General features: G+C 41.5%; 1 protein-coding gene across 1 annotated transcript in view; it reads left to right on the top strand.

The window, feature by feature from the left end:
* Positions 1-21,451, top strand: part of RAB40B (RAB40B, member RAS oncogene family) — a 51,610-nt gene that overhangs the window by 24,298 nt on the left and 5,861 nt on the right. Inside the window, exons 2-4 of the mRNA XM_044982912.1 lie at positions 11,989-12,049; positions 13,154-13,214; positions 20,828-20,905. Of these exons, the coding sequence (XP_044838847.1) occupies positions 11,989-12,049; positions 13,154-13,214; positions 20,828-20,905 (200 nt within the window). The remainder of the gene's footprint in view (positions 1-11,988; positions 12,050-13,153; positions 13,215-20,827; positions 20,906-21,451) is intronic.

Here is a 21,451-nt window from a genome sequence, read left to right on the forward strand (position 1 = left end):
AAGAGTCCTAGTCATGGACCAGGACCCTGTTGTGCTAGATGCTGTTCAAATACCGAACAAAAAGATCGTCTCTCTCCCAAATAGGTTGCAGTCGAAATATAAGAGACAACAGATGAATACAGAAAGGTCAACAGGGGAGTACAGGGAAACAATGAGACAGCATTAAAGGCAGTGGTTTTGGCACACCAGCAAATTGCTGGCATCGTTATTTTTTTTTAGGACAATGTGAACTAACTTGATGTATTACTCTAAAATGTGGTTACTATTTTATAAGTAACAATGACTTTAACTGGGACCATCTGGTATAAAATATATTAGTAGGCTGAGTTTCTATGTTAGCTTAAGGATTTTCTTTCTCTCTCCCCCTCCAAATCCTGTGTAAGTGTGCATATGTCCTTGTGCTTTAGCAAAGTGTATGGTGAAAGCACTGTAATACCATTTGACTAACATCGTTTGGAAATAAACAGGTAGCAGAGGAGCGTTCAGATGACAAGTGCAATACAGGAGGTAGGTAAGATCCATAACTTCACCTCAATTTTGTTACTCTTCAGAATGTTGTTGTTACTTTGCATTACCACACACACACCCCATTGTGCTAGTTGTTCTACGAACATAAAGCAAAACAGGGAACTGTGGTGTTTTGAGAAGTTGTTATATAAATGCCATCACTAAAAATCCCATGACCCTCCTGTTAAAAAGACAAAATATACCTATTGGCCTTCAAACTACTGCTACTTCAGTACAGTATTTGGCACTCTTATCATTGTGTTCAGTTGCTTGCAGATCAGGAATAAACTTAGTAGTCTGTCTAGCACTGACAAATTGTGGACTTCTTGTTTGTTTGCTGTTATGTAATAATGACTCTCTGAGAATAAGCCCCTTAGCATTTTGTGCATTCAAAGCCATTACAAATAACCGTCACATTCACTTTGCTGGAGGATTTAAAAAATAGAACACCATAAAAGCATACATGCGGGTATACACAGTGCCAAATTCTCTTTATACTTGCCCATATAGTTCCATATATCTTATTGTGTAAAACAATTTTCTCTTCTTCCTTCCTTCACCCTCTCCCAAGCTCCCCTCTCCCAGCCTATAGCAACAAATACTGGACTGTAAATTTACAAAAACAAAAATGAGCACAAAACCAGCCATTGGTAAAAGAGAAAAGGATTGAGACCTACAAATACTTGACAGTGTTAGTTAGAAAACCATTCCAAGGCAACACTGACACTCTCTCTTACATTAGATCTTGTATCAGTTTTGTGTAGGGGAAGAATTGCTGATTGAAAAATATTTTAAAAACCCCCCAGATAATAGGATTTTAAAAAAACTCTTAGATTTATAAAAAATCACATTATTTTCTCTAATTTGTAACATGTTCTGAAATAAACTTATTTCTCAGCATTGCTGACCAGAAGGGTAGCCCCAGCATGTCTGTCATTTTGGTGAAAGTAAACTGCTTTGGGATTGGCAAAACACATTTCTGTGGAGAGGCAGATAATTAGTGAAGAGTTAGATTCTCTGTTGGTGTTGATTTGGACACACACACACACACACACACACACACACTCTCTCTCTCTCTCTCTCTCTCTCTCTCTCTCTTATTTTTATATATATATATATATATATATGCTGGAGAGATTAACTTGGGGAGGGGATAGTATAAAATCCTGTGGTCATGACCATAAGCAAGTGGTTTCCCAGGGTAGAAGGTAGCCGTATCCAAGGTCTGTTCCTGCTCTCATGCTAGTCAATGGCAAATCTCCCAATGAGGAGCAGGCCCTGTAAGGAAACAGGGCCAACCTCCTACAGAATAAACTGAAGGAGAACCACCTCTTTCATACATTCCCTTCAAGGGGAGAGAAATACTATTTCTGTATAGTATCCTTTATCTTTCTAAAAAACAAATCTTGATGAATTTTCTGAGATTTCTGAAACTTGCAGGGTGATATTCCCTTCTGCTTTTCTGAAAGCCATGACTAAAATGCACCAAAATAAGGGAAGCATGTTTTTTTTCCCCCTGGTAATACTAATAATACTTATACACAATAACATGTTATATATAGTACCTTTCATCTGAGGATGCTAACTGAAATCTGTAGTAAACATTCAGTTAAGGAGCTACTGCCTGCCTCTGATATCCTTTCCTTTAGATGAACGGAGGAGAGGAAATGCTGAACTGAAGTTTGTAATTGATGCTTCCTTTTGAAGTGGAAAGTTTTTTGTTTTGTTTTTAGTTCCAATTCCCATGGCAAGATAAGTCTGTAGTGATATGCAGATAAAAACAGACTATTTCATCACTTACTAGTAAATATTAGGACAGGATAGAATTAAATGTGATTTCAGTTTGCTCTCTACTTCCTTTCTATTTATAGTGATAGGCATGGTTCACTGGCTGTTACTTCAGTTAAAAGACAATTCACTAGCTGATGCCAAATGGAGTTTCCTTCTTTTCTGAACAAATATTTTTCCTATGTGTTTAGTGTATTTAGTCATCTTAGATTACATTACTATAAACTGAATCTGGATTTTAAAAAGCATGTATACCAAATCCATGAAAAAATGTCTGGATTTGGTGTACAACATGACTATCAACAATTCCATTTTTCATCTAGTGGCACAAATAGTGAGAGGAAAACAAAAATAGTTGTAAGCACAAAGGTTTTATCCCCTTATTCTTTAAATCAAAGGTCTGTTTTTGTTTCAAATGGGGCTTTTTTGGTTTAGTACTTGTTGCTTTCTGTTTTGTTTTTTTAATGAAGAAAGGCAACTGATGGAAAATATACAACAAACTTTATTTACATTACTGGTTAGATATAGTATTGTAGTCAATAATATGGGTTAAAGCTGATGGGAAGTCTTCTGAAGGAGTCGCCAAAGTCTAAGTAACCTGACTCTTAAAGTTTATGAGAAAGGCAATGTAGGTGAGGTAATATCTTTTACTGGACAAATGTCTATTGGTGGAAAGTACCAGCTTTCAAGCTTCACTGAGCCCTTCTTCAGATCTTCACTTGACCTGAAGAAGAGCTCTGTGAAGCTCAAAAGTTTGTAGCTTGTACCACCGTAAGTTGGTCTAATAAAAGATATATCTTGCCTACCTTGTCTCTCTCATTTCCTGGGACCAACATGGCTAAAACAACATTCTTAAAATTTATGTAAGACGGAGCTCTAGCTACAAAGGAGCTTTTATCTAATGACTGAAGAACACCCCCTGTGAGTGTAGAATTTGTGTAAATTTCAATATTCTGGCTGTTTAGAGGGAATTAGGCAGTCAGAGTGAAAGGATGGAAAGAGTTCTATCCATGTGCCTGCAGCCAGAACATTGTCTTTTTCAAATAGCATCTGTTGACAGGTGGGTTTCAAAATGAGAAAATTGTCATATTCAGGAATCAGCAAATTGTGTATGATTACTTTCTTAATTGTGCTTTATGACTGAGTTAATGAATCAAAGAATACATTTAGGATTTAAAATATTGTAGATTAGTTTGTAATCTCAATTGGCCCTATTTTTCTTTATATTCTATTGGTTTTTTTTTCAAAATAAGGGGAAAATGGCGGGGGGGGGACGGGGACGACACAAAAGAACAAAAAAGTGAAGGAAGGAAGGGAAGCTGGGAGGGAAAAGGAGAGTGACATTACAGTTTCCATCTGCTAGAGATTAATCAAAGGTTTCTAAAAAAAAAAAATCAAATTTATCTGAGGTCCCTCTTCTCCAGAACATTACCCGCTTTTTAGCTGTCATGTCAGCCTTGTTGCTGAGCCAGGCTTCTCTGCCTGGAGCCAGCCTGCTCTTCCAGCTGAGGAATATGAATTGTTTGACTACAAGCATTGCTCTAGAGAACCAAGCTTTCCATGAGTTGGATAGTTTCTAAGATGATGGGCTGTATCTCAAAACACAGTTTTGGGAAATTAGTTTTAAGGCGGTATCCATTATCATAGTGATCATCCTACTATGTTCTGGAGCCACAGGACTGTCTGCCTAAGGATAAAGGCTGCATGATAATACTGCAAGTTGGGGAAATGGAAGCTTCTGGATGTTTTTGGGAGTTGCAATTTACACAAAGCCACTCTTGGTTTCCCACCCACTAGAGAAATGTTTTGTAAATGTCATTAATTTTCCTAAAATAAAGCTGACAAATAGTACCTGGGAAACCTCTCAGGATATGCAATATTCTGGGAAACACATTCATTTTAATAATACTAATTTTGCCTCAAAGGATTAGGGTTTACCATCTGCCCAGATCTCTTGCTGCCTCGGCTAAAATGTGCTCTAGATCACTTTTTACCAGACTCTCGACGTCATTGGGGATGAGCATCCCTAAATATTTCATATGTTTGGGATGCCACCTAAAATTCCAGTTGTCAGAAATTCCCTACTAGCATTTTGCTTATACCCAGAATTTGCTTTTTCCCTATTGATTTTATGTCCCAAGAGGTGTCCAAATGCATTTATTAGTTTTAATAGAATCTACAGGTTTGGATACTAGGCCAAGAGCATTGTCAGCATAAAGCATGATCTTGTGCTCTGTTTGACTTATCTTGATTCCATGTATATATTGTTTTATACAGACAGCAATAGCTAACAGTACTAGGGCTGGGTCAAACTGCAACCCTGTCGTGTACCCTGTGAATTGGGAATGGTTCTGAGATAATGCTATTAGTAACCACCCTGGAAAAGGGATTCATATAAAGAAGTTTAATCCAGAAGATAAATTGAGTACCAAATCTGAATGTGGCAAGTACGTTTAAAAAAAAAAAAAAGGGTAATGACAGTATAAACAGTCAAAGGCCTTCTCTGCATCCAGGGTCATGGCAGCAAGACGATCCTTTGACTCCCTCGAAACTGCATTGATGCTAATCATTTGACGCAACTGTCAGATCAATGTCTGTGATGGATGAACCTCACCTGATTTACATGAATAATTTGGGATAGGATTTTATCAAGTCTTTTGAAAGGGCAGTAGCTAATATTTGGGTGTCACAGTTGATGAGTGAGCTTCACCTTTATTTACCATGCAGCCTGGGATCTTTAGCATGTCAGGGGATGACTGAAACAACAGCTTCCCTTAAAGGGTGAGAGAGTGTATTATAATTCCTGGCTTCATTTTACATATCCAATAACTTGGGAACCAAGACTCTATTTTTCTCAGTATGTGTATAGTCTGTACACTTTAAACAGTAATTAAGTTTGACAGATGGGATTGGAAGTTAGAGAATGATCATTCTGAATGACAAGTATGCAGAAGGCAAAAATGGCTCTGACACTAAACCTGACCTTTGTTTTACATTAACGTTAAGAGATGCAGCCCTATTTTATTTTATTGTAATTTGATTTTTTTTATAAACTCTCTGTGGAATGATATTCATAAGTATAGGACTTGGTTTTTAACATCTTATTAAAGAATATTGTTCTTTTTTTCCCTAATAACCTACCTAAATCCAAGCAAGGGTGACACAATACTTACCCTAATGCATAGCTTTTTATCCATTTGATATTGCTGTAAGTCTCTTGTCTTGACATAATTGAGACACTTTCTGTGCCATTCTCATCAAAATGCAGCTGTGAGGATAATTAAGAATCTGTCCAGGCTTGTCAACATCAGCTTCATTCAGGAGGTGTCAAAGTTCATTTTCAAAACGCGGAACTGATTTGAGATTAGTTAGTGGCTGTGCCATAAAAACTGAAATGCAAAGATTTAAGCTCAAGGAAGTAGCAATCATTTTTTTTATGCAAATAACCACTCCATTCACACTACTTCACTGGGGTTGTTGTGTGACTACTTTAATACACCTACATAACATTTCATCAGGTTTTTTTTGTTTTTTTTTGTTTTTTTTAAGAAGCTTGCAAACCTGTGTCCTACAAGGTACTGGTTATTTGTACAATAAGGGTATAGGTAGTTATTTGCCTTGTACTCTGTCTTTTGTTCCTAAGAGGAGGATATATACTTAGCAGGCTTCTTGTACATTTTAAATTATAAATCAGTCTTGCCTATAAGGACAAAACAGGTGAGCTTTAAAAGAAAAGAGTCACACAATCTTTCTCTGTTGTTTGTGAACATCAATATGATAACCAATTTCCTGAACTTGTTTATGTAGGGTTGTCCAGCAGTAATGGAGTGGGGCTGTTATTTGAAATACAAGACTTAAAAGTACACCTCTACCTCAATATAATGTGACCCGATATAACACGGGTTCGCATATAGTGTGGTAACCCCGGGGCTCCGGCAGCGGGGCTCGGACGGCGCTTTAAAAGGCCCGGGCTCCCCACAGCACTGGAGCTCTTTAAATCACTGCTGGAGCCTAGCTGCCGCTACCCCGGAGCTCCAGCAGCAGGGCTTGGGTGGCGATTTAAAGGGCCCGGGGCTCCCCACAGCCAGAGCCCTGGAATCTTTAAATCACCGCTGGAGCCCTGCCGCCACTACCCTGATATAACGGGGTTTCACCTGTAACGCGGTAGGGATTTTTAGTTCCTGAGGACCGCGTTATATCAGGGTAGAGGTGTATTTTTTGAAAATTATAAATTAAACTTTCTTAGTAATGTTATATGAATGAAATGTGAGTATTTTTTTAAATTCACTCTGTGTAGAAAATGTTCATTGAAGAAAGTCAAATAATCTAATGTACCTAAGCAATTCTGCTGACGAATAGACTTTGGCGTATTCACATGAGGATATCATTTAACAGACAGTGGTGTGTCTCAGAGTGGCATTCTGTATTTTTATGTTTCATTTATTGATCAATTTCTCTTTACTTGGTGGTAATTTGTAAATATGACTTTTATTATCTTTAGGAAACTACTTTGTTACTGAGACCCAAAAGATATTATATAATGCATTTATATAAAAAAAGCTTGCTAGTAGCAACTCCTACACATTAATATTAGCAGCTGCACTGGTAAATGTATACGAGGCCAGTATTGAATATCATCAGAAATAGCCACAAACATTTTTATAGCTCTATACTTGGAAATGTTTCTTATGGCGTTGGTAATGACTGCAGTAATGCTAGTTCAGTTTATGAAGCAATGTTAGTCACACTATAGTTAAAATAGCAACTGAGGTTGTCCATTTGTAAGCCTGTTGGTTTTTTGGGAGGGGCGGTGGGTTTGCACTCCTTTAAAAGCACAAAAATCTCAGTGGCCTCACCATTGGGAGATTGGATCTGGGGCCAGGGTAAAACTTTTTTTTTTTTTTACTAAATTTGAAGTGAAATTGACAAGGGGCCCCTGAATTATAAGTTCCTAAACTTACAAGTGTTCTCTGGAGTAAAAAAAAGTAAAATATGCACCTTTTTTTTTTGCCATTTTGTAGCAGAAATCAGGCAAGAAATAAAACTTGCTTTATTGAATTTCCCTAGCAGTGATCTAGAAGATAACTAAATTTTGGTGCTATCTTAATTTTTCCTTCAAAAGGCTCATAAGTCTGTAAAGTGGCACAAGCATTGTAAGACTAAAACATTCTGTTCTTCATGATCATGGATAAAACGAGGTTATAGTTGAAGACAATAATATGACCTGATTTTTCTAAAGGTATCTCTTACAGGAGTGAAGTTATGATACTTGTTTTAAGTGAAGCCTTAACTTTGCTTTTCCTTGGTTTTATAAAAATAAAAAGTGTTCTTCAAAAGTAATATACTCTCAGACAACTGCACCTTTAATGACGTTTTATATGAAGAGACTAGTGCATCTCTTTTGTGCCATATTTATCAAACCATAATTGATTTTAGAGCAGGTCAAATTTTATTTTCAGTTCTGAAATGCTGTTTTGACTATGTTTGTTCTGCCTTGTTTGCTTTTGAAATAATTAACGTGACTCTTGTTTGGAGAGAAATGGCTAGTCTGTATATGGATACCCATGTTTGTATGTGAGCAAGGGCATTTGTGTGCAAACAGGAGAGTTCGTTAGTTATCTGATTTTTTTTTCCCCCTCTCTCCCTTTTATTTAAAAGTTTGCCATCCAGCCAAGAGCAGAAACAGTACATTGTAGCTTAAGTGATCTCACAGGCCACAAATAGTAAATATAGTATTCAAGTTGAGCAGAAACAACCCATTGGTTGAAAAATGTTGTTCCAAACTATCCGGTGAATAGTTACAAATAAATGTTAATTGAAATTGGGAGCAGTTCAAGTATGATTTACAAAAAGAAAGGGATACGTTTCCCACAAATAATTTCCTCAAAGAAATTGTTCAGCTGGATGTCCCAGTTCAGCAAGGTATATAAGCACATGCTTAACATTTAAGCACCTTCCCAAATTGGGTCCTTAATTTGTCCCTCTGTCAATGACCCTCTCTGATGCCCACATCTGTGAATGATATGCTTCACTTGAATTTTCCATGGCAGATACATTATAATTACTGTTCCAGACTCTCTCTTTACTCTTTTGCAGATGTAAATAATAATAAGGCATAATTACTCCAAAGTGTGACTTGGAGTTCAAATGCATTCTTTCACAAATTGGGCCAGAGCCATAACAATTTAGAACTTACAACAGATTAAAATGTTGTTCTTTAAAAAAGCAAAACCAAAACTCAAATATTGCTCCCAGCAGAGTTAAAGGATTTATTTTCTTGTTTTCTAATAATTTCTACTGAACCAATCTGCATTTATGTAGAACTCTTCTGTAATCCTTATTGTGTAATAGGAAGCTGAAGAAACCGATTACCTTATTGTTGCTTGCACTTACAGTAGGCTCTTGACACGAACTGTACCTTTTGCTCTAACAGCCTCATTCCTCTCCCTCTACGCCACAGAAATAGATTTCAGGTTGTGTATATTAAAGCTGAAGCCAGACAAAGCTATTCCATAGAAGAACATTATTCATTCAGAAGAACATTAGACTTCTACAACCACACAATTGACATCTATTGGTCTCATTGTTATGGTTTCATGCTGTTTCTGATGATTCATGGCAAAAGCCTTTGCCTTTCATTCTAAAAGTCACATCACCGTGACTAATTCTAACGCAGAGAAGTTCAGATTCTGTTATTAGCTGTTTGTATACATAAGCTAAATTCATACCTTAGTTTATTTTTCCTACATAGTCTTGTACAGCCAGTGTTCTGACCTGTTAGAGCAGGTCAAAATGGTATCTAGGTAGGCTTTTATAAATCAGAAATATGTAATATAACTTCATAGAGAATGCACTTCATCTCAGTTGAACTCCAGGAAGAAGACTGGAAAGAAGTCCATAGCACAACAAATTTAGAGATCCTAATGTCCCAAACCCAGATGCATGACTCCAGCCTTGGCTGGAATCTGATCAGATCTGATAGGAAAAGTAGTGTTGAGCGTAGTGAGTACTTGGATGCGACCAAATGCCAAGGTCGCAGTTGGCATTAGTTTAGTAGATGTTCTCTCTTCCTTCTGTGTAAAAATAGAAAGATAACTGATATCATTGCTTTAATTTATTATGATCTGTTATCTTCACCAATCCTTTGGACAGTGGTAATGTCAAGCTGTTTTCTACAGTTCTTACATTCTGCACTTTCTCTTCTGCTGAGTAGCAGCTGTTTGCGCCAATTCTTTCCTGCCTCTTCTTACAGTCACTTCACTTCAGCTTCATGCTATCTGCCTTCCATGCTTTTCTCTGTCCTTATCTCCCTCACTTAAATGTCCCCTCTTCTTTCTTTTGTTTCCATTTTACCTAACAACTTTTTTCTTCCCTCCCCACCCACTGCTGCCCTATAATACACAATGTAAACAAAAATAAATTTAAAAAAAAATCAAGAAAATCCCACACAAAACATGCAAAATTGATGCAGTCCCTGCACATTGCAGTTCATCAGCTCAGTCGATACAGACACCACATACACATCTGATAAACACCATACAGATTACAGATCTTCCCATAGATCTCCCCCAACATACACAAAGGGATACAGACAACACAACAAAAGGCTGTCCCCTCTCTGCCACAGGACCACATATAATTGTTACACCCCTTTCTTCTCAGGCCTGGGAGATGGATACACACACTAGGTAAGGAACAGAATGGGTGAGGAACCACTGCTCCCTTGCCTGCACACTCAAGTTCTCTGCAGTTAGGATGGAGGCAGAAGGGAACACTGGTTGATCCATATGCTGGGGGACCAGCTGTCCAGCACATGGAGCAGCTCTGATGCTCGTGCAATTGACAAGGTTGGGACAAGATGGCACTAGCCTCACAGAAGTGTTACCCATACTAGCTGTTTGTGACTCCTGGTATTTCCCTCCTTCTACCCATTCACAGAGAAGTACAGTGTGCAGTATTCCTATCCCAACACCCCCCCCCCCAAATAGTGCTTTATAACTGTGTGTCTAAGTAACTGGCAGATAACAATACTATATCTACCATTTTTTCTTCCTCTGATAAGGATTTACTGAAGATTTCAGCTGTGATAAACCCTATTCCTTGCATGTTTGTTTTTTCCACAGCAACACATTTTCTCTTCTTTTCAGTCTTGTTTCGCTTATCTAGTACTTTGCCTGCGGGTAATAAAATATATCATCTTTAGTCTTCATAAATATGAGTCAAGTCACATTTGGGTAAGTTCTCAGAGCTAGTCTCCACCGTTGTCACTGATTTGGAGGAATTCTTGAATAAGCACGTTGAATTAAATAGGAAATGACTGACCTACAACAAAGCCAAATGTTTAGAGAACACTTGAAGTGCATTTACCAGTGCTACTGCATGGTTTGGCTCAGTGGCCAGACTGTTACACATTTGTAAAGAATGTTTAATAATTGAATTTGAAAGATCTGTTGTATTTTTAGGATCTTTTAAGGTCCTTAACTGTATGCTTTGTAGATGTAGTACCCAAGCCCAGTGTTTGAGCACTGATGCTAGCTAGCATTATGGTGGGGTTTTGTAGTGCCACCCACAACCACATAGCCACTTCTGACTACTATTTTCTAAGCTAAAGAATTATGACTCTTACATTTCCCCTCCCCACCCCCCCGGAAAGTGATAAAGCTATGGCTTAATATTGTTGTACTTGGTCAAATTTTACCCCGAGGCCATTCCATCCAGGTTAGTAATGAACAAAAGGAGCAAACATCTGTCAGCCTGTTATGTCGTTCATGTGTAATGGAGTTGATGGTTTTGGTCCAGTCTGATCCAGTTAATAGCAGATTGGTGTCTGCATTGTAAACATACCACCACAAGTACTATTCATAATGTAGTCTCAGGTGCCATTGGGATGGAGACAGAGCTATCTCTTAAACCCCTGGAAATGGTAACGCACTTTTTTCTAAAAGATACGCTGTAACTCAACCAAAAGTTAAGGGCTTGATATAGGATTTGCTAGGTGGAATTGCCTGGTCTGTGCTATGCAGGAAATGAGACTTGATTAAAAAGGTCCTTTCTGACCTTAATGTATCAATAAGGATGTGAAAAGAGCTGGAAACAAGCTGCCAGCCCAGCTTCTTACAGCTGCTTTATAAGAAGAGAGAACATGGGAGCTGTCCTTGGAAACCAGAGCTGCCAGTGGGTCTAGAGCTACCATGGGAGAGTAATTTCCAGGGGAGAGATGAACAAGGCAGTATGTCCAGGGGAACAGAAGGAAAGGAATAGCATTTAGCTGGGCAGCATCTGCAGTTGGTAAGGAGGACAAGGTGGCAGCAAAGTCTGTGGAGGGCGATGAGGGAAGAGGACAGTGTCATCTTCTGTTTTTCAAAAAGGATGAAACTCTTTTGAACATACACCAGTTGCTTATATGAAACAGTGGAGATAATTGCTGCAAGAATGTTGCATAATCATGAATGGGAAGAGAGGTGGCCCATCAGATGGAGCTGGGAAAATGTGCTCTTGAATGAGGAGACCACACTCATACTTTGAGCGGTCTCCATAACTTCAAATCCACAGAATGTGTTTGACCCATACACATTGCACTAATGGAAATATTTTTTCCTTCCTGTTAACTTCTTTTAAAGATATAAATATCTAGACATTGTACTTAATGCAGTAGGTCTAAGATTCTAACTCTAAACAAAATTTATTTTCCAGGTATTGATTACAAGACGACGACAATACTTCTGGATGGCCGTCGAATAAAACTACAGCTGTGGTAAGTGTGTGTTTGTTCCATTGTTCTTCCTCAGTGCCTTTTAAACAATATTAGTCAGTGGACTGTAACTCTTCAAGGTAGGTAATGTCTTCTGCACTCTGAAAGCGCTGAGTGAAGCGATGAAGAATGGTCTAGTGGTTAGGATGCTAGATTAGGACTTGGGAAATCTGGATTCAATTCTTGTTCCACCGGAGGCTTCCTTTGTAACCTTCAGCAGGTCACTTAGTCGCACTTCCCCATCTATGAAGGGGGGGAGAATAATGCTTTCCTACCTCGTGAGGTGTTGCCAGGATAAATAAACAAAAGATTGTTAGGTGCTCAGTGCCCCTTATTGAGAACCGGTTGTATTCACATTCAGTTCCCCTGGAGACAGCCCTCATTTGCTTTGTTTTCTTTTGCTGCAAAAGATGGGCTTTTCTTTCATAAACCAGGAGACAATTTTGTTTTGAGATGAAGTAAGCTCAAGGCAGGGTGCTGTAAAATATATTTGACTAATAATATTCATATTCCTTATTTTCCACTACCAGTGGCTTGAGTAAGGCTTGGAAGTTCTTGTCCTCTTATTTTGATTAAGCTGAGCAACTCTCTTTTTAGAGCAGTGGTTTTCAAACTGTCGGTCAGAACCCCAAAGTGGGTCGTGACCCTGTTTTAATGGGGTTGCTAAGGCTGGCTTAGACTTGCTGGGGCCGAAGCCCGAGCCCCACAGCTCTTGGCAGCAGGGCTTAGGTTACAAGCCTCAGCAAGTCTTTAGCCCTCCCACCCAGGGCAATGGGGCTTAGGCAGTCTCTGGCTTCGGTCCCCCCGTCCTAGGGTCATGTAGTAATTTTTGATGTCAGAAAGGGGTCATGGTGCCATGAAGATTGAGAACCTCTGTTTTAGAGCAAGAGGTAGAACGCTAACACAGAAAGCAAGTTAGTGTGTAAATAACTGCAAAGTGCTGAAAAGCTCTTCTGTGTATTGATGGCTGCTACTGCCTAACAGATGGGAAGAGAGTGATGCTGTCCAGTTAATATGAGCTGATGTGTGTATGAGTTGCTAATAGCCAACTCTTAACATAAGAAGTTGCCCTGCTTCTCTTAATAGCCTGTAACTTACTTTGTTTAGGGATACATCGGGACAAGGGAGATTCTGCACCATATTTCGTTCCTATTCAAGAGGTGCTCAGGTAAGCTCAAAGCTATCTTCATTCTAATATATAATTGCTGGTGGGTGGATGGATGGATGGATGGATGAATGAATGTAGAGCTGGTAAAGATGTATCACAAGAGTAGTGAACCTTATTACACTGGCTCTTAGAGTTCACCGTATAAAGCAGATTCGCACACAGATACTGTAATATTCCTGAATACAACACAGGGGTTTTGGGGGGGGGAAGAAATGAGAGCAACCTCAGCAAAGGGACTGTATCATTTACTTTCTTATTAAATAAATGAAGAACAAGACTAAACTTAGAAGCAGCAAAGAATCCTGTGGCACCTTATAGACTAACAGACGTTTTGCAGCATGAGCTTTCGTGGGTGAATACCCACTTCTTCGGATGGCATCCGAAGAAGTGGGTATTCACCCACGAAAGCTCATGCTGCAAAACGTCTGTTAGTCTATAAGGTGCCACAGGATTCTTTGCTGCTTCTACAGAACCAGACTAACACGGCTACCCCTCTGATACAAGACTAAACTTAGGAAATGATAGTGTAATACACTAACTTGATGCATAATCTTAAGTGTTACTCCTCCCAGGAGGCCCCAGTCACTACAAAAACCCGTTATTGCCCAAAGCTAAAGTAGCTTTCCCTTAAGCTCAAGCAGTAGGGCAGGGGTTCTCAAACTGGGGGTCGGGACCCCTCAGGGGGTTGCGAGGTTATTACATGGGGGGTCACGAGCTGTCAGCCTCTACCCCAAACCTGGATTTGCCTCCAGCATTTGTAATGGTGTTAAATATATTAAAAAGTGTTTTTGATTTATTAGGGGGGTCGCACTCAGAGGCTTGCTATGTGAAAGGGGTCACCAGTACAAAAGTTTGAGAATCACTGCACTAGGGACTTGTACTTTTAGACCCTATTTCAATAGTCCATCCCTATTTAGTAAAGCCTGTGCTTAAAGTTAACCATATGCTTAAGTGCTTTGTTGAATAGGGATGGATTTAAGCATGTGCTTAAAAGAGGGGAAATTATAAGAAGATTGTAAATTTGCATAGCATGCAAAACAAGAAGATTAGCTAATGCCAAAAGAGGGGAACTGATCCCAAAAGGGAAGGTATGACTTGCTGTAGCAGAATGTCATTACATTGCATAGGATTTTATACTATAGGAGATAATCAAGTCCTTAGTCTGCTTTAATTTATCTTTGTTTTTTTCCTCAGACTCTCTCTGTTTAGTGTTAGCCTCACTTCAGGATCGGAACTGCCCCTGGGGCTTCTTTGAATCAGTTAAACTTAATTTAAATTCCAGTCCTTCCTCTGTGTTCCTAGAGTCAAAACTATCATCCATTACCTGATAATCTCCCATCTTGATTATTGTAGCCTGGTCCTCTTCAGCCCCTAGGACACCAATGTGGCCTCCTTCAGACAATTCAAAATGCGGTCACTAAAATGATCTTGGTTGCCTTTTGATCTGGCAATGTCACCCCCATCTTTGACTCCTTCTGCTGGGCCCTACCTTCACCCCCACAGCAAGTTTGAACTTCTTGTCTTCTCCTTGAAAGCCCTCTATAGCTCTGAGCTGTCTGTCTGTTGGGCCATCCAAAATATTTTATTGCACTACATTGCCCCTCCTACCCCAACTTCAGTGCCAGTATTGATGCACCATTCATCTGCTTCCCCCACAACACTCTCCATGCTGCCCCTATGGATAGAATGCCCTCCCATTTCTGGTCTTCTAATCTGCCACCCTTTCCTCATTTAAATCCCCCAAGGCTCACTCCTTCCACAATAGCCACAAGGCAAATAAATCATAATTATAAATTTAAAAAAAAATCATGATTTTTATATGCCTGACCTGAGTCACTGCCTGATCATATTGTTGTAAACACTGGCCTTCCTCCCCACTCCATAGTGTTGATGTAACAAGCCAGGATAATAAAATCTAATCTTGGGCCTGATCCTGCAAGACCCATGCAGATGAGCCCCCATTGACATCAGTGGGACTCCATCTGGATGCAGGGGTTCTGTCTACATGGTTTCCCTGGCAGGATTAAGGGCTTTGATTGTAAGCTCTTTGAGGTTGGAGCTATATAGTTCAGAAGAAGGGGAGTTTCTTCTAAAATGCCAGATCCACCTTTGGCTGCTATAAAAATACGTATAAATGTGCTGTATAAATAAAGCACTTTTGTAAGTTTCATGCTCATGTTGGTGTCCTACTTGTCATAATTTTGCTGTCTTCATTGAGAGGGAGAGTATCAGGCCTAACAAGATGCCACAATCTGAAGCTACAGTAAGAAAGGGAGGTGCCCTTAGAGGAATTACATGCCTAAGGCCTGGTCTACACTAGGCGTTTAAATCGGTTTTAGGAGCATAAAACCGATTTAACGCCACAACCGTCCACACTAGGAGGCACCTTATATCGATTTTAATGGCTCTTTAAATCGGTTTCTGTACTCCTGCCCGACGAGAGGAGTAGCGCTAATATCGGTATTAACATATCGGAATAGGGTTAGTGTGGCCGCAATCGACGGTATTGGCCTCCGGGAGCTATCCCACAGTGCACCACTGACCGCTCTGGACAGCATTCTCAACTCGGATGCACTGGCCAGGTAGACAGGAAAAGCCCCGCGAACTTTTGAAATTCATTTCCTGCTTCGACAGCGTGGAGAGCTCATCATCACAGGTGACCACGCACAGCTCATCAGCACAGTTAACAATGCAGTCTCCTGAGAATCGAAAAAGAGCCCCAGCATGGACCGCTCGGGAGGTACTGGATCTGATCGCTATATGGGGAGAGGATTCAGTGCTAACAGAACTGCGTTCCAAAAGACGAAATGAAAAAGTATTTGAAAGAATTTCTAAGTCTATGACGGATAAAGGCCACAGCAGGGACTCCGTGCAGTGCAGAGTGAAAGTTAAGGAGCTCAGACAAGCCTACCAGAAAACCAAAGAAGCAAACGGAAGGTCCGGGGCAGGTCGAAAAACATGCCGCTTCTATGCTGAGCTGCATGCAATTTTAGGGGGCTGCGCCACAAGTACCCCACCCCTGACCGTGGATTCCGAGGTGGGGGTTGTAATCTCTGCCATGTCTGAGGATTATGCAGACGGGGAAGATGAAGAGGAAGAAGAAGAGGAAGACCTCACAGAGAGCACACAGCACTCCGTGACCCCCAGCAGCCAGGAGCTTTTTATCACCCTGACGGAATTACCCTGCTCCCAGCCCTCACAAGCAACTATTCCAGAGAATGACGCCCTGGAAGGGAGCTCTGGTGAGTGTACCTTTGCAAATAGCAAACAGTGTTTTTTAAGCAAGCCTTTTTTAATGATTGATTTGCCCTGAGGACTTGGGATGCATTCGCAGACAGTATAGTTACTTAGAAAAGTTTGTTAACATGTCCGGGGATTGAGAGGAAATCCTCCAGGGACATCTCGATGAAGCGCTCCTGTAGGTACTCCAGAAGCCTTTGCAGAAGGTTTCTGGGCAAGGCATCCTTGTTCCGCCCACCATGGTAGGACACTTTACCATGCCATGCATGTAGCAAGTAATCAGGTATCATTGCGTGGCAAAGCATAGCAGCGTATGGTCCCGGTGACTGCTGGCATTCAAGAAGCATCCGCTCTTTATCTTGTTCTGTTATCCTCAGCAAAGTGATATCGTTCAGGATAAACTGGTTAAAAATCAGGAATTTAAGTAAGGGGGGTGGCCATTTTTCTACTGGGTTCGTGGAATGCAGCAGCTTAAAAAAAACACTTTCCTGCACGTAGCGAAGCGGGGGGAGGGGAGGAGTGAAATGCCGATGATCTTTTCTGTGTGGTCACCGGCGAGGCGATCTTCCCCAAGCTACCGGACAAGCAGTGGGTGGGGGGGAGGGGGAAGGTTGTTGATTAGCAGGGAGCTAGCGTGGTATTAGCCATGCGTTGGGGGGGGAGGGGTAAATCACTGAGACAGTGGCTTACCATGGCCGCATGCAAGCTGAATCCTGATGCCTGGACCTGTGTCTGAGATCTGTAACCCCAGAGATGCAAGCAGTCACTATTAAGATGAAAAATGCGACCTTGTAGGGAAATCACATGTGCTATGTAACGTGAATAGTGCTTTTCACTGTGAAAGAGTATAACCATTGTTCTGTAAAATGTATCTTTCTAAATATTTATCTCCCTCATGCAGCTGCAAATTTTTCAAGCGTCCCTCCTCCATCCCAAAGGCTAGCACAGATAAGGCGGAGGAAAAAGAAGACGCGAGATGAGATGTTCTCGGATATTATGGAAGTTACACGCAATGAAAGAGCTCATCTGAATGAGTGGAAGGACGTGGTTTCAAATTACAGGAAAGAGGCCAGTGAACGTGAGGACAGGAGGGATGAACGTGAGGACAGGAGGGACAACCGAGATGAGAGGTGGCGGCAGGAAGACCGGCAGGAAAATCAGCGGTGGCGGCAGGAAGATCAGCGGTGGCGGGATGCAACTCTGGGGCTGCTGCGTGATCAAACTGACATGCTCCGGCATCTTGTGGAGCTTCAGGAAGGGCAGCAGGATCACAGAGTGCCGCTGCAGCCCCTGTATAACCACCCTCACCATGTTCCTTAGCCTCCTCACCCAGACGTGTAAGAACGCGTGGGGGGAGGCTCCGTGCACCCGCCCACTCCACCCCCGTGGACAGCCCAACCAGAAGGATGCCGTTACTCTGAATTTTTTTTTAATGGCCTTCTCCATCCCTCCTTTCCTCCTCCCAAAGCACACCCTTACTTCTCTCCCTCTTTTTATAATGAATCAATAAAGAATTCATGCTTTTTAAATGAGAGTGACTTTATTTGCATAAGTAAGCTGTACTCGAAGGGGGAGGGGGAGTTGCTTACAGGGACTGAGTCAATCAAGGGGGTTGGGTGTTCATCAACAAACACAGCAGTCACACTGTACCCTGGCCATTGATGAAGCTCGTTTTCAAAGCTTCTCTGATGCGCACCGCTTCCTGGTGTGCTCTTCTAATCTCCCTGGTGTCTGGCTGCGCGTAATCAGCGGCCAGGTGATTTGCCTCAGCCTCCCACCCCGCCATAAAGGTCTCCCCCTTACTCTCACAGAGATTGTGGAGAATACAGCAAGCAGCAATAACATAGGGGACATTGGTTTGGCTGAGGTCTGAGCGAGTCAGTAATGTGCGCCAGCGCGCCTTTAAACGGCCAAATGCACATTCCACCACCATTCTGCACTTGCTCAGCCTGTAATTGAACAGATCCTGACCACTGTCCAGGCTGCCTGTGTATGGCTTCATGAGCCATGGCATCAAGGGGTAGGCTGGGTCCCCCAGGATAACGACAGGCATTTCAACATCCCCAACTGTTATTTTCTGGTCTGGGAAGTAAGTCCCTTGCTGCAGCCGTTTAAACAGAGTAGTGCTTCTGAATACGCGAGCGTCATGAACCCTCCCTGGCCATCCCGCGTGGATGTTTGTGAAACGTCCCTTGTGATCCACCAGTGCTTGCAGCACCATTGAAAAGTACCCCTTCCGGTTTACGTACTGGGTGCCCTGGTGCTGCGGTGCCAAGATAGGGATATGGGTTCCATCTATCGCCCCCCCACAGTTAGGGAATCCCATTGCAGCAAAGCCATCCACTATGGCCTGCACGTTTCCCAGAGTCACAACCTTTCGTAGCAGCAGCTTAGTGATTGCTTTGGCTACTTGCATCACAGCAGCCCCCACAGTAGATTTTCCAACTCCAAATTGATTCCCGACTGACCGGTAGCTGTCTGGCGTTGCAAGCTTCCACAGGGCTATCGCCACTCGCTTCTCTACTGTGAGGGCTGCTCTCATCTTGGTATTATGGCGTTTCAGGGCAGGGGCAAGCAAGTCACAAAGTTCCATGAAAGTGCCCTTACGCATGCGAAAGTTTCGCAGCCACTGGGAATCGTCCCACACCTGCAACACAATGCGGTCCCACCAGTCAGTGCTTGTTTCCCGGGCCCAAAATCGGCGTTCAATGGATAGAATCTGCCCCATTACCATCAGGATCTCCAAAGCGCCGGGGCCCGCGGTTTGAGATAATTCTGTGTCCACGTCCTCATCACTGTCATCGCTGCGCTGCCGTATCCGCCTCTTACTCGCCTCGGTTCGAAGGTCCTGGTTCAGCATATACTGCACGAGAGTGCGCGAGGTGTTTAAAACATCCACGATTGCGGTATGGAGCTGAGCAGGGTCCATGCTTGCTGTGCTATGGCGTCTGCACGGTTCACCAAGCAAAAAAGGCGCGAAACGGTTGTCTGCCGCTGTCAGGGAGGGAGGGAGGGAGGGGTGAGGCTGTACCCAGAACCACCCGCGAAAATGATTTTTGCCCCATCAGGCACTGAGATCTCAACCCGGAAATGCCAAGGGGCGGGGGAGGCTGCGGGAACTATGGGATAGCTAGGAAATAGCTACCCACAGTGCAACGCTCCAGAAATCGACGCTAGCCACGGACCATGGACGCACACCACCGATTTAATGTGTTTAGTGTGGCCGCGCTCCACCCGATTTTATAAATTCTGTTTTACAAAACCGGTTTATGCAAATTCGGAATAGTCCCGTAGTGTAGACGTACCCTAATACTGCCCTCTAGCAACCACTACATCTCTACCAAAAGAGGGAGCAGGATGTATATGCTCTACAGACATATCCAGTCCTTCTTATCATTACACCTCTGAATAGAGCAGTGGCTCTCAAACTTTTCTACTGGTGACCCCTTTCACATAGCAAGCTTCTGAGTGTGACTCCCCCTTATAAATTAAAAATATATTAAAAAGTGTTTAACACCCTTATAAATGCTAGAGGCAAAGCAGGATTTGGGGTGGAAGCTGACAGCTCATGACCCCCCATGTAATAACCACATGATCCCCTAAGGCGTCCTGACCCCCAGTTTGAGAATCCCTGGAATAGAGGTTGCAGTACAAGCTAGAAGCGTAATGGACGTTTGCTTCTTGACTAAAACTCCCAAGTGTACTGTATATGCTAAACTTTCTCAAATTGGGTGTAACTAGAAGGATATATAGTTAATGTAACTTAGTCAAGAATTGGGGGAAATTATAAATCCAGTTTATTACCACAGTCTCAGATGTTTGTGCAGCTACATTATCTTTAGTGTTTTTGCATTCTGACACATCAGTTTATTAGCTGCAGGTTGAAAACATGGGGTAGGCTCCTAAAAGTATTGCTGTAAATAGTGATAATGTGCATTGGTTACTTCTGGTAGTGAGGTATTTGGATTTCCATAGAATTTCAGGCCCTTAGCTATTGGACACTATAGTGTTACTGGAAGCAATATGTCTGTGTGACTTGTGATGTATACATCACCCAAACGTGTTCATAATTTGGTTTTATAGTTGAATTAACATTGACCACAAACTGCTAAATCTGGGCCTGATCCAGCAAGTTGCCGAGTGCTTTCCACTCTCCATGCACCCTTCCATTCCCAGTCCCATATTGGGACAAAGGCACTGATTCTGGAAGATGCTGTGAGATTCCACTCCATTCGGAGCATGCAGCATCTGGCAGGATTGTAAACCCCATAATCCTGATACAGATAATAGAATGGTGTTAGAGTAAGATAGTACTATATGTTATGCATTTTGTATGTGTTAAGTGAAATTCATGTTAATATTCTTTCACATAGGGGGTGATACTGGTATATGACATTACAAATCGCTGGTCATTTGATGGTATTGATCGATGGATAAAGGAGATAGATGAGGTAAGGTGCATCCTAAAATATCATTTATGTATAACAAGACTAGTGATTAGGCATGTGTTTTGCTCATGGTGTTTTCCAGTTACTGGTTTATACTATGTAACTGCAGTCAGAATTCATCACAGGAATCCAAGATGACAGTCTTGTATTTTTGTTATATTTTTAGACTGAAACAAATAAGTGAACCGCCCACTTATTAAAAAAGGTGTCAATTCTAGATGAAGGAAATGGAGATGGAGATCAAGATTCCTAGGTTCAATAACCACTTTTGCCACAGACTTGTTGTGTTACCTCAGCAAATCACTTTACCTCTGACTCAGTTTACGCTTATGAAAAAAAAATGCTTTCCCATATCATATGGGGATTATGAGGTTTAAGTCACTATTTATAAAGCCTTAAGCACTGTTATAGTGCATTCATCCGAAGATCTCAAAAGACTATCTTGGATTTTTGAATGCAAGTGACTACTTCTCTGATACATACAAGCTGTCTTAAATTAAAAGCAGTTTACTTGTATAATGTGAAAATATGTATTCTGTAAAAGAGGAA

Source organism: Mauremys mutica, chromosome 12, assembly GCF_020497125.1.
Source record: "Mauremys mutica isolate MM-2020 ecotype Southern chromosome 12, ASM2049712v1, whole genome shotgun sequence".
Lineage (NCBI taxonomy): Eukaryota > Metazoa > Chordata > Testudines > Geoemydidae > Mauremys > Mauremys mutica.